We start from the raw sequence: 17245 nt of genomic DNA on the forward strand, positions 1-17245 counted from the left end.
GCCTGACTCTGCCGCTTCCTACCTGTGACCTTGGGGCAAGTCACTGAGCCTCTCTGAAGTTGTACCAGATGACCTCTAAGATCCTTACTAGCTCTACATCCTGTGACCTTGTGATGTGCCAGCTCTTCCATGAAGATTTCTGAAATTTGCTCAAATACTCTAATATTTTACAGTATTTATAGAAATCTAAATACAATTAATGAAAAAAATCTCCTATTATCTAATAAAGTAAAAGTCAAATTACGCTTTTCTCCTTACAGTTACAGCAAACACACAGCTCTACTATGAAAAAGTAAAAGCCTAAAGGGTCAAAAGTGGAATTTTATTTGAATTTTTTTACTTGTACATAATCTATATTAAGATATACAAACAGATAAAAATGGTCTAGTAAGAGTAGGTCTGTTTATATCACTTTAATTCAATTTACAATAATTGTGGCAAAATACTGAAGGAGATGACAAAATACTCCAATTTTAAGGAAAAAAAATTCTTGGCCACTCTGGTTTACATCCCACTAGTCGTTAACAGGTTACAATATATGACTTATTTTCAGTTTACCATTAACAATGGATGCAAATAAGTACAAAATTTTCACAAGACATCAGTGAGGTACTCATAAAAGTTCCTGGTGTTATAAATTCCACTGAAATAAAAAGTAACTATTAGCATAGTTCACTTAAAAGTATGGAATTCTCTAGCACAATCTTTTCTTAGAAAATGGTAATAACAATATGTGCCAAGCCTTCCTATTCATGGGTTGCCTTGGGATGATACTGCAAAGTCAGTTGCCCTCTTGCTATTTGACTTATTTAACTAGGTATCCGTGGTAACTTTTCACATTCAATTACATCATAATTTCTGTCCCTTTTGTCTAAAACTAATACTATCCAATATACAATTACAACAGGTTAATGACCTTATAACAACTTAAAAAATTAAGGACAAATCAAAAGTTAATGGTCTGAGATACTGAGGATAAACAATTTTTTTTGTCCAGTGACCCAAGTTACTATATATTGCTTAACTTTGAAAAAGTTAAAATATTAGAAATGAAATTTACTTTTCATGAGCTCCTTCTCCATGCCCTCCCTCTGCTTTACTTTATTTTGGACAAAAGAAATGAACATTTCAAAGAACTTCCTTTTTCATGTATTAGCATGAAGTTGAAATGGCAATCTGGAATGAGATTTTAGACTAAATCTTATTTGTGAAGAAAATATCTCAATACAACCTAGCCTGTAGAATTAAACCACCTAACAATATCCTTTTAAAAGCAGCACAAACATATCAGAGCAAAACCTTTTTTTTAAAAATACTATAGTAACAAATTCAGGTGGATGAAAATAACTTGTGGCTTACACTATAAGTAGACAGCTAGTAATTAAGCACGTGGATAATTATGGGGGGACCAATTTTAATTTTTTCTAGTGATAAGATATAAATAGAATAAGAAGAGAAAAACCATGAATGGGCAGGGGGCTGGGGAAGGTATTGGGATGTGCTCTTTTCCTCCTGAGAACAGAAGGTTCTTAGGAAACAAGGAAATTTTACCAAATAATAGGCCTAGAATTACGTAGATTTCTTCTGGTACAAAGATTATAATCCTAATGAGATAAGAAAGATTCCCTCTCCCACCCCACCCTTCTAAAATGTCCCAGGAATTAATACAGCAGAAGAGACTTCAACAAAAAGAGAATTTTAAAATTCATTAATAAACAATCAACTCTGTTCAGAAGGACAGGGAAAGGAAATAATAAAAACTAAGAATTCTCACTTATTAGAATAAACTCTAAGTACAGAAAGCCAAGGAGTCAACATCTAGTCAAGTATTGTTAAGGAGATCCAAATGAACAGGTACAAGGGTCTACTATACTCCTATGAGACAGACACCAAATTGCTAAGAGTCTGAATGTTTGTGCTCATCAAAACCCAGCGCAATGGCATTATGAGACTATGCCCATGGGCACCAAGGTAACTATCTATCTTCCTATCGGATATCTATATGTACATGCCTTAGGCCAGAGGGCTAATATCTCAAGTCTGAAAGATGATCAGATTCACTCATTAATGTTCCTGTTTACATTTTTATTGTGAACTCTGTGTGTGTACATGCGTGTGTGTGCATGTATGTAATTCAAAGTCTTCTTCCATTCAGTACAATTATCAGTAGCAGTCAAAAGACTCGAGAGTTCACTTTAAATGTTGTAAGTATTTTAGAGGCAGCATGAAATACTAGATAGAAAGATGGCCTTAGAGTGAGGAAGACCTGGGCTTAAGTCTCACTTCTGACACATACTGGCTCTGTCATCTCAGGAAAGTGACTTACCCTCTAAGTGCCCCAAACAACCCTCTAAAGCCATAAATTGCAGAATAGTTGGCTGACCTAAATTGGTAGAGGTAATTTCCTTAGCAGAAATCCCTTATACTATTAAAAACACAGTTCTAGACCCTCACAAATATATATATATATATATATATATATATATATATATGGGGTTAATCTGGTATGACACATTTTATATATACATAAGTATGTATATATACAGATAGACACACATGTGTATGTGTGGATATCTTTTAAAATTTTACAGTCTTACTTTTTTCTTTTTTTAATATGAGCAGAGTGTGAGTCAGTAGTCTCACAAACTATAATCAGGGCATGGGGAATTAATTTAGGTTAAATAAGTGGCTACTGTTCATCCAGAATTAAAAAACAGAAACTCTGATGTAGGGATTTCCTCAGGATCATTTCAAGGTGGAACATTGGCTTCTGTGGATCTTAAGCCTAAACAAATATAAACAATAGCCAAAAGGAGAGAAAAGTAAATGGGGTGATGGGTTGGGGAGTTTAGTGAGACGCTCCATCTACAAAGATGATCAAGAAAACTTAGTGAGGTACGTTTCTGTTTTATGTGCCAAAGCTAACTGCATGAGAAATTATGTGCTTCCAGGATACCAACAGTGTGGTTTATCTCTGCCTCTAGATAGAACCACTAAAATTGGGAATATACTAATTGCAAGTTTTATATAAACTCTGGCTTCTTAGACCTGTTTTTTGTGGTTCATTCACTAAAAACTCAAGATTCTCAAATGATCTTGGACAATCTCTGAAGAGTTACCATTATTTAACCACTGTCAAAACTCAACAGATATCCATTGGCAACCCCCCAGAGGTAGAAACTCCCTCTCTTTCACTGTATTACCAGAATCGAGGTCCTGGAGCCCTTTGTAATCCCTCTTAACGATGGGCCTTTGCAATTTACAGTTCCTGGTGAATTCTGAGGAACAGTGGAAGAGTATGCAAAGGAAATCGTATTCCATGAGAAACATTCAAGTTCACACACAGGCTACTAAACCAAGAAATAAAGCACATAAGCATGTTAGGAGATTCTGTTTCTGTTCACTTTGTAATTTTTCTCCCCTTGTGCCAAATTCAGGAGCATATACTAAAAGCAAAGCAACAAATTGTCTGACTGATCTGAAGACAGTCACTCTGACAGAAAGCTGTGAATTTCGCAACAATCTTACAACTAGGCAGCTTCACAAATAGAATTCAAGTCAGCAGAGTCATACTGAACAATGAACGTGAAATAAAACTCCTTCCCCAGCAGGAGGAAAACAAAAGGCTTGCTCCATAACAGTGCAATGACAACAGCATGTTTTTTTGTGTGAAGCACATGATTTGCTATGTTTAGTGGCACTTAAATATTACACAGTAAATACTGGGGGGTGGGGGAAACCTGGAATTTTTGGATGTGCAGAAAGCGTAATCACATTATTAATACAAAAGTTGCTAAGCTCTGGTGTTATAATAGCATTACATGAGCACTGAGGCCACTACAAATTTTCAACACACTGCCTTCCTTGTTGGCCCATGGTTCATCAATTTCAATTAGCTGCCCCATGTGGTGAGCTAATGGAGAGAGCCTCAGTCTGACCAGTCATTATCATCAAACTCCGAGTCATCGTCAGAATCGCTGTACTCCACAGCGATACGTCTGGAAAGGATCGTCGCCACGTCATTTCCCACGGGCTCGCGTTTCGCTTCTTGTTCCCGCTGTTCTTGCACCTTTTTCAGCTGAATTCCTGTAGGCAAAACAGTTCAGAATGAACTCCCTTATTCTGACCCAAATGCAAAAATCAAAATCATTATTAGAGCAGCGATACCAGAATTAGGGGGAAAAGGCATTCTGAAAAGTTAAAAGAACTATAGTGAAGGAAATGTTAACATTTCCTTAAGGAGAAAAATGAATGAACATCTATCCATTAAACAATCAGAAGCTGTCTTTTCCCATAAAAGAAATTAACTCAACTAGCAGGAATAAATTTCACATATGGTGTGCTAGCATGTGTTCTTAGGGTGGGTAGGTGGTGCAGTGGATAGGGTGTCAATCCTGCAGTCAAGAACTCATCTTCTTGCGTTCAAATCTGGCCTCAGACACTTACTAGCTGTGTGATTCTGGGCAAGCCACTTAACCTGTTTGCCTCAGTTTCCTCATCTGTAAAATGAGCTGGAGAAGGAAATGGCAAAATCACTCCAGTATCTTTGCCAAGAAAACCCCAAATGGGGTCATGAAGAGGTGGACACAACTGAAGAACAACAAAGCATGTGTCCTTACGTACTGCACTTTTTAAAAGAGAAGCGGTAAAACCTGTTCTAACTGCATTCTCCAATGAAGTGAAAAGTTGGTCAGAAAGCTCTATTTCAATTCTTATTATTGGACACACTTCTCAAATGTGTTCATCTACTTTTCTGTCTTAAACTGTGCTACACTCGAATGCTTCCAGGAGCAGTGGCTTCCTTGATACAGGTGTTCTCTATTCAAAAATCAGTAAACAAGTATTTGTTAAGAGCCTGTTATGTACTAGTAATAGCGCTAGGTTCTGGGATAGAAAGGGAAAACAAATAGAACAATCCCTGCCTACAAGGAGATTATATTCTAACAGGAAGGACAACATGTGTACACCCACACACACACACACACACACACACACACACACACCGCTAAGTAAATACAATTACTAAATAATAGAGAGGAGAAGGGGGAATTAAGAACAGGCTTCATGTAAGAGGTAGTGTCTGAGTTGATAAATTAAGGATTCCAGAAGATGAGGGAAGAATGGGGAGCTGGACAAAAGCACGGGGAGAGGAGTTAAATGTCACATGTTATTCACAGTGAATAGCACTGAAAAGGCCAGATAATCTGGCTGAACTAGGGGAGTAAAATGATGTGCCTGATAGGTGGGAAACAGGTTGTAAAGGGATTTAACTGCCAAACGGGAGTTTGCAGTTGATACTAGAGGCAATTAAGAGCCACTGAAGCTTACTGAGGAAGAGAGAGAAATAGTCCTATCTGTGGCAAAGATGTGATATTCCAATCCAAAGTCCATTGGAGGTGAAAAAAAAATAGTAAGCTATTCAAATAGTAATGAAGGAAGGAAGGAAGGAAGGAAGGAAGGAAGGAAGGAAGGAAGGAAGGAAGGAAGGAAGGAAGGAAGGAAGGAAAGAAACAAGTATTATTAAACACTTACTATGTGCCTGACACTATGATAAGTATTTAACAAATATTTCTCATGTAAATACTTACAACATCCTTGGGAGATAAGTGCTATTGTAATATTCCTATTTTACAGTGAAGAAAACCAAGGCAGACAAAGGTTAAGTGATTTGTCCAGGGTCACATAGCTACTAAGTATCAGGCTGGATTTGAACTGAGGACTTCCTGACTCCAAGCCCAGTACTCTCTCCACTGCACCTCCAGTTACTTATAAAACTAAAACCAATATGAAATTTTTGTGTTGAGACCACTGCCTTAGAAATATCTTATTTTGGGGGCAGGAGGTGGTGCAGTGCATAGAGCCCCGGCCCTGGATTCAGGAGGACCTGCGTTCAAATTCAGCCTCAGACACATAACACTTACTAGCTGTGTGATCCTGGGCAAATCCCTTAACCCCATTGCCTAGCCAAAAAAGAGAAATATCTTATTTTATAGTTAAGCCTAAATTTGTATATTTTCTCATTATTTACATCTTTCTCCTGAAAGTATAATTGGGGGGGATAGCACATGGGAAGAAAGGAAAGAGGGAGAGACCAGTTAACTAAAGGACGGCTGGAATCTAGTTAAGGTATAACTAGGCAATGGTTATTCCAAACAATTATTATGGACATTAGTTATTCCAAGAAGGTAGAAATATAACTAGAAGAGAGTAACAAAAACTCACTTTCTAACAGAAAAGTGTTCTGTGGCACATTTGCACTTACCCATCCGAATGGCGGCAAGAAGATCGCTACGAGCATCACTGATTGCCGGCTGAGCCGGTTCTTGCCTCTTTGCTTCAGCCCCTGGGGGGCCATGCATGGGGGAGGATGAAAGAGAAGGCCCTGCTACAGGAGGGCCCGGTGGTGGAGGGGGTGGGCCTGGAGGAGGAGGAGCTGTAACAGCAAGCCCGGTAGAAGGTGGATGAGGAGTAGCAGTGTATGTGGAACTAGTCGCTAACGAAGGATAGGAAGACGGTGTAGGGATCTGGAGTGGGCTGACGAAAGCAGTTTGTGCTGAAGGAATCATGGGAGGTGGTGGAGGCGGTGGTGGTCCTGATGGGTTGTAATATTCAATTATTTGTGCCGGAAGCATCCTAACAAAAAGAGGGAACGCCAAGTCATCAGAATGTCAGCAGAAGGTGAAATTTTCTGAGGCTCTGAAATCTGTCAGGTTAGACACCCCTAGCCACATCATATATCCTGGGTCTAATTAGAACTACGTAGCGCAAGTATATACATTTTGTGGGAGTTGTTTCAAAGATCCTGCTCAATGCATTACCCTGGGACATCATATCTTTGCTTAATTCATCTCAGACATAAAGATGGCTCCAAAGGTAAAAGGAGTATTTGTGGGAGAAAGAAATATCATTTCTCGGCTGATCCCAGAATCTAGGAAGGCAGGAAGAACATTATTAATGCATACTCTACGGTAGCCAGTAACAGGGAAACACATAGTTAATCAAGGCAGGAGGAAAATCACTGTGAAAACCTGCAGGACAGAAGTGGGACAATTGAATTTACTGAAAAATAAGTGTATTATAGAGGGCAGAGATTGCCATACCCATTTCAGCACTGGCTGTAAGGCAATGCTTCAGAAAATATATTTAAGCTGAGAGAGGGAAATAATAATAAAAGTGGCATATTTGACCAAATGAAAGGGCATTCAGGAACTATGGAATTCAGTTCAAGAAGAGGAAGACAGATATTTGTTTTCTACCTGGATGAGAGAAAATTAGGGGTCCTGGTGAGAAGACATCATTATACTAGATGATGCCAAGCCAAGCCAAGCAAGTCAAGGAGAGGGAGCACATGACTAGGCACAGGGACGGTATGAAGTTAGATGAAGCTGTTTTTTGATTTGCGTTAAGTGTTTCATTTTGACACTTGTTTTTACAATGAAATTTGTGGATTAGAGTTAGGTTCTCCAATCATTTCAATAAGCATTTGCTAAAAGCCTACCATGCAAAATGTCCTGTGCTAGGCACTAAGAGGACTATACAGATAATGGGACATGTGTCATGCCCTCAAGGAGCTTACAATCTAATAAGATTTTTAAAAAATGTTTATTCCTGGTTAGCATATGGAGTTCAAAATGCCTCCTGAAACAATCCATTCAACTTTCCTATAAAACGTGGTTGTTGTTTTTAAACATAATGTAACTAAAAAGGCGAAGAGTCTACTAGTATGTTACTGGCCCATGTCTTTACCTGTAATTTGGCACTCATGATAGAATTATTGTTTAGACAAGTCAGATTTTCTCTTGCAGACATCGTAGCCCATGAATTATTAAAAACACAATCAAAATGCCAGCTACATCTACTATACTTTCAAAGAGTCCAGGCACAAGGAAAGTTTACCCATAGTCCGATGGCACCAACGGGGCAGAGGCCTGTGAGCCCTCCGAGGCCTGTGGTGGGGGTGGTGGTGGCTGCTGAGGTCTGTTCAAGGTCATGTGCCTGACCGTGGCAGAAGGAGGTCTGTTATACTCATGCTCGAGGGGTTGATTCGTAGCCCCATACTGCTGTGCATCTCCTGCTGCGTAAGAAGGAGTCACTGGCTGCTGATGAAGAGAATGATTTGGAGTAGCAGGATAAGAATAATCAGTCACATCAGATGCATGGGACCTATAATTAAAGGAGAAGAAATGAGAAGGAATAGAATGACTTTCAGGTTTTTTTGTCTTCTAATATATATAAAATCTGCTTTTCTGTTATCAATTCATAAGTTATAAATTCCCTATTCCCTTTCCTATATTGTCATGAAAACTACAGAGCAAAAACTGGATTACTATCTTAGCCAGAAAATGCAAGTGTTGTTTGAAATTAAATTCACAGCTTCAGAATGAGTATATCAGATGAGCTGACATGTAGTAAATACCAATACCTTATTTTTTCAATACTTGAGGAATATTTTACTCAGTCATAGAATAGTATAGAACAAATCAAATTAACAAACAATATTTAAGACAAGACATAGCATTCTAGTGCAATGAAATACTGACAGCATATAATTAGAAATTATATAACAGTAGGTGAATTGGATAAACATTAACAGTAAGAGAAGTAAAAGAAATTAAGAATGCAATGCAGTAAATAATTTTTTGCTTAAACAGAGAAAATGTACTTAACCAAAGCACAGTATAATGATTTAATAAGTTTAATATTTAAAAGCCTTGTTTTCTTTGCATAAACAGTTGAGTATAACAAGCTGAAAGGAATGCAAATATTTTATTAGTTGAGCATAGAGTTCACAAAGATGCAGAGACTGCTGTAATCCAGGGTCAGCTAAGCCCAAGGGAGGGGAATGAGTAAAAGGACCTGTTTGTCCCACAGCTGCAGAGAACCAGGTGGCATTAGTAAGAGACAATCGTGCAGTTCTGGCACTCTGTTAAAGGACGCATTGAGTCAGTAAATTGAAGGCGTATCATCGCAGGAAGACTGAAGCAGGGCAGGCAACAAAAAGCCAGAGCTCTGAATAAAACAAAAAAGACCAACCCTCTGGGCATTCTGTCCTCTTTCATGCTCCCTGCCTGTTCCAGTTTCTTGGCGTCACTCATGAATTCAATACCCATTTTCCTTCGCTCCCACTCTTCTTTTCTTGTTCTGACCTTCCTCACATTTATTTGCTGGTTTCTGTTAGGATTCAGCTTGTGTTTCTCCCTCTGAAGCAAAACAGGGAAAGAGACATTGGTGGAAAAGCCACAGACTGGATGTCAGGCTCTGGGATTTTATGCAGTGCAGTCCTGTGAAGGCACCAAGTGATTTTGTTCAATGCAGAGGAGCTGTTGTCATAGAATCCTCCATAGCCGTCCTTGTCCCTAACTGCAGCATAAACTCCAGAAGATGAAGCAAATGTGAAAGCATCTTTGTAGTGTGTAAGCTGCTAGTAAAGGAGTTATAATTGTAACAGGGAAAAATGTAGGGAGAACCTGTCTCGTCCTGAGATTTGGTGTATTTTCTAGATGTGGCCATGTCAAGAACCCAACCCCACTACAGAAGGCAGCAATTAAAGACAACACCTTGAAGGCAAGGGGGAAGGACCAAAAGATACTGAGCACTTCCAAAAGAACCTTAGCCAAAAGAAAGAAATAATGAGGATTATTTAATGAAATTACCTACTTAAAAAAAAAAAGAACTGGGCTGCATTGGTACCCCTATGAAATGTAGGGATGAAAAGGGCTACAGGAGACAAAATAAAGAAGGGTGAATAGTGTAATAATGGTGACTGGATGAAGTGGGGAAAGAGGTATTTGACAGCTGGAATTACAAATTGACAATAGGGCAGTGTAGAGCACTGGACCTGAAGTCAGGAAGAACTGAATTCAAATCCAGCCTCAGAGTCTTACTAAATGTGTGACCCTGGTTAAGTCACTTACCCTCTACCTGTCTCAGTTTCTTCATCTGTAAAATGGGTATAATAATAGCACCTACCTCTCAGGGCTGTTGAGAGGATAAAATGAGGTATTTGTAAAGTGTCTGGCAAATTTAAAGCTCTATGTCAATTATAGCAATTCTTATAATGATCATTATAATCTTATAATTATAGCTAGTAAGGAGTGGAAATCTAAAAGGGGGTAGGTTCTTATGACAGATGGGTGAAAGGTCAGCATATCATTACATCTCTATAATCTTTTAATGGACTGAAAGCGAAGGATAGGTAAATGGAGGGTCTTTAGGGATGTAAGAAGCTACTGCAGAACAGGAGAAGGTCAGAGGGTAGGTGGGAACCAGTAACAAAATGGGTCATTTCAGAGCAGGTATTAGGAAGAGAGACCTATGGATACAGGTAAAGAATCACTGGGTTCAGTTGAGACTATACGTGTTCATAATGCCTCGGTGACCAGAAAGAAATGGAAATAATTCTAAAGTTGTTCTAGCCAGCCTAACAATTCTATATCAGTAAGCAGTGTGATACAAAGCAAAGGATATGGGCTTTGGAGTTAGAAAACCTTGGCTTGCATCCTAACCCTGACACTAACTACCTAGGTGATCTTAGAGAAGTGACTTCATCTCTCCAGATCTCAGTTTCCTCATGTGAAAATGAAGGTATAGGATTAGCTGGCCTCTGAATGCCTCTGTAGTTCTAAATCTATCAATCAATCAATAAGCATTTATTAAGTTTCAGGTACTCTTATAGGTACCAGACATACAAAAAAAATGAAAAAGTCCCTACTTGCAAGAAGTTTACATTAACAGAGAGAAGAACATATACAAGTACATACAGAATAAAATAAAAATGAATAAATAACAAGTAATTCAAAATAAGTGAGCTTAGGAGGGAGCATAATAGCAATTGAGGGGACGTCAGGAAAAGCTTCATTCAGAAGACGGTGCATAAGCTGCATTTTTAATGAAGAGAGTAATTCTATGAGGTGGAGGTGAGGCAGAATTACACTCCAGGAATGGGAGGCATCTAGCACAAAGGCACAGAAATAGTAGGTGGATTTACATGTATAAGAAACAGAAAGCAAGTTGTCTAGATCACAGCATAGATGAGGGAGAATAAAGTCCAATAAAGTTGGAAAGATAGATTAGAGTCAAGTTGTCTAGGGCTTTAAAATCCAAACAGAGAAGTTTTTATTTGATTCTAGAGGCAATAGGGAGCATACTATAGTTTATTGGGTAGAGACGTGATATGATTGGAACTGTGCTTAAGGAAAATAATTTTGGCAGCAGTATATCAGACTGGAATGGAGAGAGAATTGAAGTAAACAAAAAAACAATTAACAGTCCATTGCAATAATCTAGGTGAAAGGTGATGAGGGCCTAGGCTAAGGCATTAGCTGTATGAGTAGAGAAAATGGATAGAAGAAACAGAAATGGCAAGATCTGACAACTGTCCAGATGTGAGGGAAAGTCAGGTCAATGAGTAAGGATAATGCAAAAGCTACAAATCTGGGAAACTAACAGGGTGCTGGTGCTTACAAGAGAAATAGGGAAGTTCAGAAGAAGGGAAGGTTTGGGGAGAAAGATGAATTATTTTCAAATGATATATCTAATAGGAAATGATAATGCAGGAATGATGCTCAGGGGAGAGATGAGGACTGTGTGCATGTACGTCATGCGTGTGTGTGTGTGTGTGTGTGTGTGTGTGTGTGTGTTAGTCATTTTCATAATTCCATGGGAGCTAATGAGGTTACCAAAAGAAAGAGTGTGGAAAGAAAAGAAAGGCAGACCCATGACAGAACCTTGGGGAATACACATAGTTAGGGAGGATGAAATGAAACGAGGGGCTATCAAACGAGACTGAAAAGGAATGGTCGAACAAGAAGGACAAACACAAAAAGAGGAGGGTATTGTTATGAAAACCTAGAGAGGAGACAATATCCAGAAAGGGAAGGTGGTCTTTGACCCAGGAAGACCAATACTAGGTCTGTTTCCCAAGACTACTAGGGAAAAAGAAAAAGAACCTCTATGTTCGAAAGTATTTCTAGAAGCTCTCTTTGTGGTGGCAAAGAACTGGAAATCGCAGGGATGCCTGTCAATTGGAGAAGGTGGTCAACAGTTTCAAATACAGCACATAGGTCTCAACTGAGGATGAGAACCGAGAAAAGATCATCAAATTTGCCAATTAATAGATCATTGATAACTTCAAATACTTTAATAATAAGGTGTGAAGTAAGATTGCAAAGATTTTTGGAGTAAGAGGTGAGGAAGTAGAGATGGAATGCAGAGACAACTAAATCAAGAAATTTGGCTGACAAAGAAGGAAAGAGTGATTAAGATGATAGCTTGAGGGGATGGTATGGCTTAGTGAAGGGTGTGTGTGTGTGTGTGTGTGTGTGTGTGTGTGTGTGTGTGTGTACTTGGGCATGTTTGAAGCCAGCAGGAAAGAAAGTAGGAAATGGGAGAAAAGTTGAAAATAACAGAGTGCAGAGAATGACTGAAGGAGCAATTTTCTGGAAAAGATGGAAGGGGATGGAATTAAGCATACCAGTAGAGAGGGGTTAGCTTTGGCAAAAAGGCTCACCTAATTATCAGAGACTGGGGAGGAGAGAGTAGTGGAGGAAGTCAAAGGGGATTCTGAGATGAAGAGAAGGGGAGAAGCAGGAGCTTAAATTGAGTGACCTCCATTTTTTTTCTGAAAAGCAGTAGATAGGATTATGTGTAGAAGGTATGAAAAAGGAAATACAGTTTGGAATAGCTTCTGTAGGTAGTGAAAAGGGGAAGCAATTAGGAAGAAGTAAAAGAACTGTCTTTCTGCAGTGAGGGGCCATAAATCTACGATCCTATGTTTATGGAGACAATGTTCCCAGTGATCACTATGTAGGGGCAACATCACTTGCTTACGTGTATTTCACTTTCCATGTAAGCTAAAGGTGTGGTATCTGGCAAGTGAATATATTTTCATATGAAAACCTGATGAAAGAAATCATCCAAAACCAATAGTGAATTACATCGTATGCAGTGGTAGAAAAGATTGGTTGATGGATAGCAAAGTGCCATAGGAATGAGTCTTAGAAAAATGCAAATGCAAATAACAATAATGCTGCTGCTGATGACAGTATTTACATAGTGCACACAACATGGCACCCTAAATTTGCCAGGCACTATTTACAAATATCATCTCATTTTAATTTCACAGTAACCCTGGGAGGTAGGTGCTACTATTATACTCATTTTACAGTTGAGGAAACTGAGGCTTAGGTGACTTGTCTAAAGTGACACAGCTGGTAAGTTTCTGAGTCCAGATTTAAATTAAGGTTTTCCTGACCCTAGGCCTAGTGCTGAATCTACTGTGCCCTCTGGATGCCTAGACAGAATTTAGAAATTCAGAAAAAGTACAGCTCATACAACAAAACTAAGAAATATTTAAAACATAATTATGTGTAAAGAGGCTGGAAGAGTCTGAACAACCACCAATTTTGTTGTCAACTCGGATCAATTTGATCTTAAAATCCAGGATTCATACAAGGACCTTCTACAACATAAAAATGAATACTCATCTTCTTCCACTAGGGTTTCTGGAGAACATTACCTGAAATAGGATGTTTCACTTAGAATAAAAAGTTCAGATCCATAATAATCATTTCATTTCTGCATGAGTAGATTAGTAATGAAATTAAATGATAAATTAACCCAATGATTGCCAGTGAGAAAGATAAATGCTTACCCTCTCATGATGTATTCTAATATCTATTTTGCAGAAAACTATTTGGTCATTAAAATTCTAAAGCTGAAGGTAAAATTAATTAGAAAGTCTTGTACTGCACTGATTACAGAGGAGCAAAATTTAACTTAAGGCTTTTTTCATATCATGTTAGTAATAATCAAAATTTGGGGAAGAGAATGGTATTGGGACAAGGAAGTTAATAAAACTATCATAAATGTAAACCCAAGACTAAGTGGTGTTTTACGCTATTTGTTTTTAAATATAAAAACCACCACCAAGAAGAAATCTGGAAGAACAATCTTGAAAAATAAATACACCTTAAGAGCTATGGGAGATGTCTTTTTTTATTTTATATGCTGATAAAAGACTTTGCATAAAGTTTCATTTTTCCCTAATAGAAGATTTTAAGTTAGAAGGCAGAAAAATAATATAAACAAAATGAAAAGTTATCAAGTTAGCTCCACTGGACTCATTGCATCCAATGAATTACAATTGCCACTTAGTGGCCATGCATTTAGACCTGTTGAAGAAACATTTTAATTGAGCAGCTAACAGTTCACAAAAGTAAACTGCAATGATGATCATTTCTTGTAAATTAGAATACATGAGATTAGTTATTTGAAGGCCAGAAACAGACACATGTTTTCTTCCATTACTCTTAGTGAGATTTTCAAGCAGAACAATGGAGTTATTCTATTAATTATTCTGTTAATAGTAACTACCCATCATTTTCAGACACTGTATATCAATGGCAATTCAGCATGCCAAGCTAAAAATGAAAACATCATTACAGTTAATTAAATTGAAATTTAAATATCTTCTAAATTAACAGCGCTAAATTCAACATCAGTAACTCAACTAAATAATAAATTCAAGTCAGAGGGGTTTTAAATCATACAAAGAAAAACAATACACAAAAAAGCTTATAACTTCAACAAAATACTTTCAATGAATAGCCTAAGAAAGTTCTAAGATACATTCCAGACCTTTGAGAACTAAAGCTATTGCTGCATTTCCAAATTATTTTTAAATAAAACAACAAACACCTAATACATTGCCTATATTATTAAAAAAAAAAAGAAAATACCAAGAAATGCCTCATGCATAACTATTTCATGGGGATAAGGGAGCTTTAATGCACACAGACCTAGTATCTGGGGACAGGGATCCCTCGGAAGACGCTCCATGGTACACACTTTGAGACAACCTGTTGTCAGGTCTAAGCTCTTTGTCATATGCCATCATATTCCACTCCTGGCGCCTGTTCCTGGCTTTTCTAACCTTTTTCACCTCACGAGTTGTGCCATCTATACGCTTTTGCTCCTGATGTCCAGGAAAAGAAAGGAAGCATGCCAAGACAGAAGGGAAAGGGAAAACAGCAGGTTAAATGCAGTTAAAAATGAACAGAAATATAAACCTGACATGCAAATAGAAGCCATACCCTAACTGTAAAGGAATTTCTGAAGAAGGCTAATTCTAACCATCATGTGCTATGGAACCAAGAGAAGGCAGTCTATATTTTTCTCCTCATGTTATATCTCTACATAAGGAAAGCTGCTCTTTAGCTTCTCTCTACTGCCCAGATGAAAACATCTGACAAGGTATGATCAGGAAATAGTTTTCTACCACTGCACATTTTTTTTAAAAGCCTTGATATAGAATATCTGCATGGAAAAATATTTTTCTTCCAAAATAAAGATAAATAACCTTTATTCTCAGTTTCCAAGAGGCATTCCAAATGATATTTAAGCCAATTTTGTTAATGGTTAAGTAGAAAAACAGAAAACTTACCTGCCCCGTTAGTGAAACACTTATTTTTGCTCCAGCCCTTTGGCCCTATACAAAAATTGAGAACATGGCCCCACCACCAAAAGGCACAACAGTACAACCTCATCAGTAAACACTTAGGACTTAACACAGATATCTCTAGAGAGTGGTAGCTATTTACTCCTGTTATATTAATTTTTCTTACATAACCCATAAAATTCTACGTTTCTTAAAGACAAGGCCTGACTTTTCTACTTCTGTGTGACTTAAATTTTCAACTTCATCATTCTGGATGTGAGGCACTCAACTTTTTTTCAACTTATTTAGACTGATCAACTGCAGGGACAACACATGGTAAGTACCATAAGCAGGACCGAGCAATAACAACAGTAAATTAAGGTTAAGATTTATAAAGGGCACTTCTGACAGCTCTGTCAGAAAGGCAGGTAGATTAGGCAGGTGTTTTATCTCCATTTTGCAAATGGGGAAAGTGAGGCTGTAAGATATGAACTGACACAAAAGGGAGCAAGTAGGAGAGCAAAGATTTGATCCCAGGTCTTCTGAGCCCAGTGAGCTTTTCAGTCATCATACTATTTCTCCATAAAATTACAGTGAGGATCCAGAAAAGCAGCTCCCAAGACCAATGGTTCCCAACTCTGACTTGAGACATCCCTAACTGTCTCCAATTATTTCAAATAGTATCATAACTTCTAAAAAAATTACAAGTAAACATAGAATTCACTTTCATGTTCTTTATTTTGGAGCTAGATGTGTCATGTAACAATTTCAGGTGGGGTAAAGTACTGAAAAATCAAGCTAACAGCAGTAAGGGGCTGTGACAGCAATGTAGTTGGAAATCACCATCCTAGGAACCCTATGCTGTATCTATCCTTTCCAGATGGCTGATGGCTGATTATATGGTTGATTTAAACTATCATGAAATTACTAAGCTAAAGTACAGAACTGTTGGCCAGCTAAAAAGTACAATGGATAGAGTGCTGGGCCTGAAGTCAGGAAGACCTGAGTTTAAATTCGGCCTCAGACAATGACTGTCTATGTGACCCTGGGCAAGTCACTTAGCCCTGTTTGTCTCAGTTTCCTCATCTGTAAAATGATCTGGAGAAAGAAATGGCAAGCCACTGCAGTATGTTTGCCAAGAAAACCCCCAATAGGGTCATGAAGAGTCAGACACGAATGAAAGAACTCAACGACAACAATAGAGATGTTCGTGCTTGAAGCCTATTTCATTGGTGAATCTAATTTGTTGGTTTTCTGCCATTATTTTATCTTAAAGAATCCAAGCTTTTGACATCATGGGTACTTCCTTCAACACAGACTATGGTAGATTGTCTTGGAGAGCTGCTGTTAGCCTCTCTCAACATAGCTGAGATGGACAAATGCAAAGCCCACAATCAAAACCTTCCTAACTTCTGGGAAACCAAGGTCTTCCTATGCCACAGAGAGGCCATTGAAGGAAGACTTCAGTGGAGGCACTATTGCATCACAATGGAAAACAAATGGATTTTACACTTCAATAAGTGATTCAGGATGAAAAAAGACATGGATGGATTGAGATGTATTTTATACAAAAGAGAAACACAGATGGAAATAAAGTCACTGTATGTGCGTGTGGTTCACATTGGATTGGGAATCATAAGACTCACATTCACCCCCAGCTCTGCCACTTACTACCTATGTGACCTTAGAAAAGTCCCTTCATTGCTTAGGTCTCAGGGTCCGCATCTATAAAATGAAGGAATTAAGACTAGATAAATGCTAAGATCAGCTAATGCCTAAGTTTTCCAAAGATAGGACAATCTTTATTTC

At 38.1% G+C, this 17245-nt stretch overlaps 1 protein-coding gene across 3 annotated transcripts in view; it reads right to left on the minus strand.

The window, feature by feature from the left end:
• Positions 1-303: 303 nt before the first annotated feature.
• The window catches only part of WASF3 (WASP family member 3), a 183268-nt gene continuing 166326 nt past the window's right edge, over positions 304-17245 (minus strand). For 2 of the 3 annotated variants that reach the window (XM_020997172.2, XM_020997174.2), the window contains 4 exons: positions 14799-14974; positions 7897-8163; positions 6263-6633; positions 304-4086 (listed from right to left, as the gene is read on the minus strand). In XM_020997172.2, the coding sequence (XP_020852831.1) occupies positions 3929-4086; positions 6263-6633; positions 7897-8163; positions 14799-14974 (972 nt within the window). In that variant the 3' untranslated portion in view covers positions 304-3928. Of the gene's footprint in view, positions 4087-6262; positions 6634-7896; positions 8164-9033; positions 9201-14798; positions 14975-17245 lie in introns of all 3 variants that reach the window. The other variant, XM_020997175.2, reaches the window with a different exon arrangement.

This window comes from Phascolarctos cinereus, unplaced genomic scaffold (genome assembly GCF_003287225.1).
Source record: "Phascolarctos cinereus isolate Bilbo 61053 unplaced genomic scaffold, phaCin_HiC Scaffold_726;HRSCAF=1367, whole genome shotgun sequence".
Lineage (NCBI taxonomy): Eukaryota > Metazoa > Chordata > Mammalia > Diprotodontia > Phascolarctidae > Phascolarctos > Phascolarctos cinereus.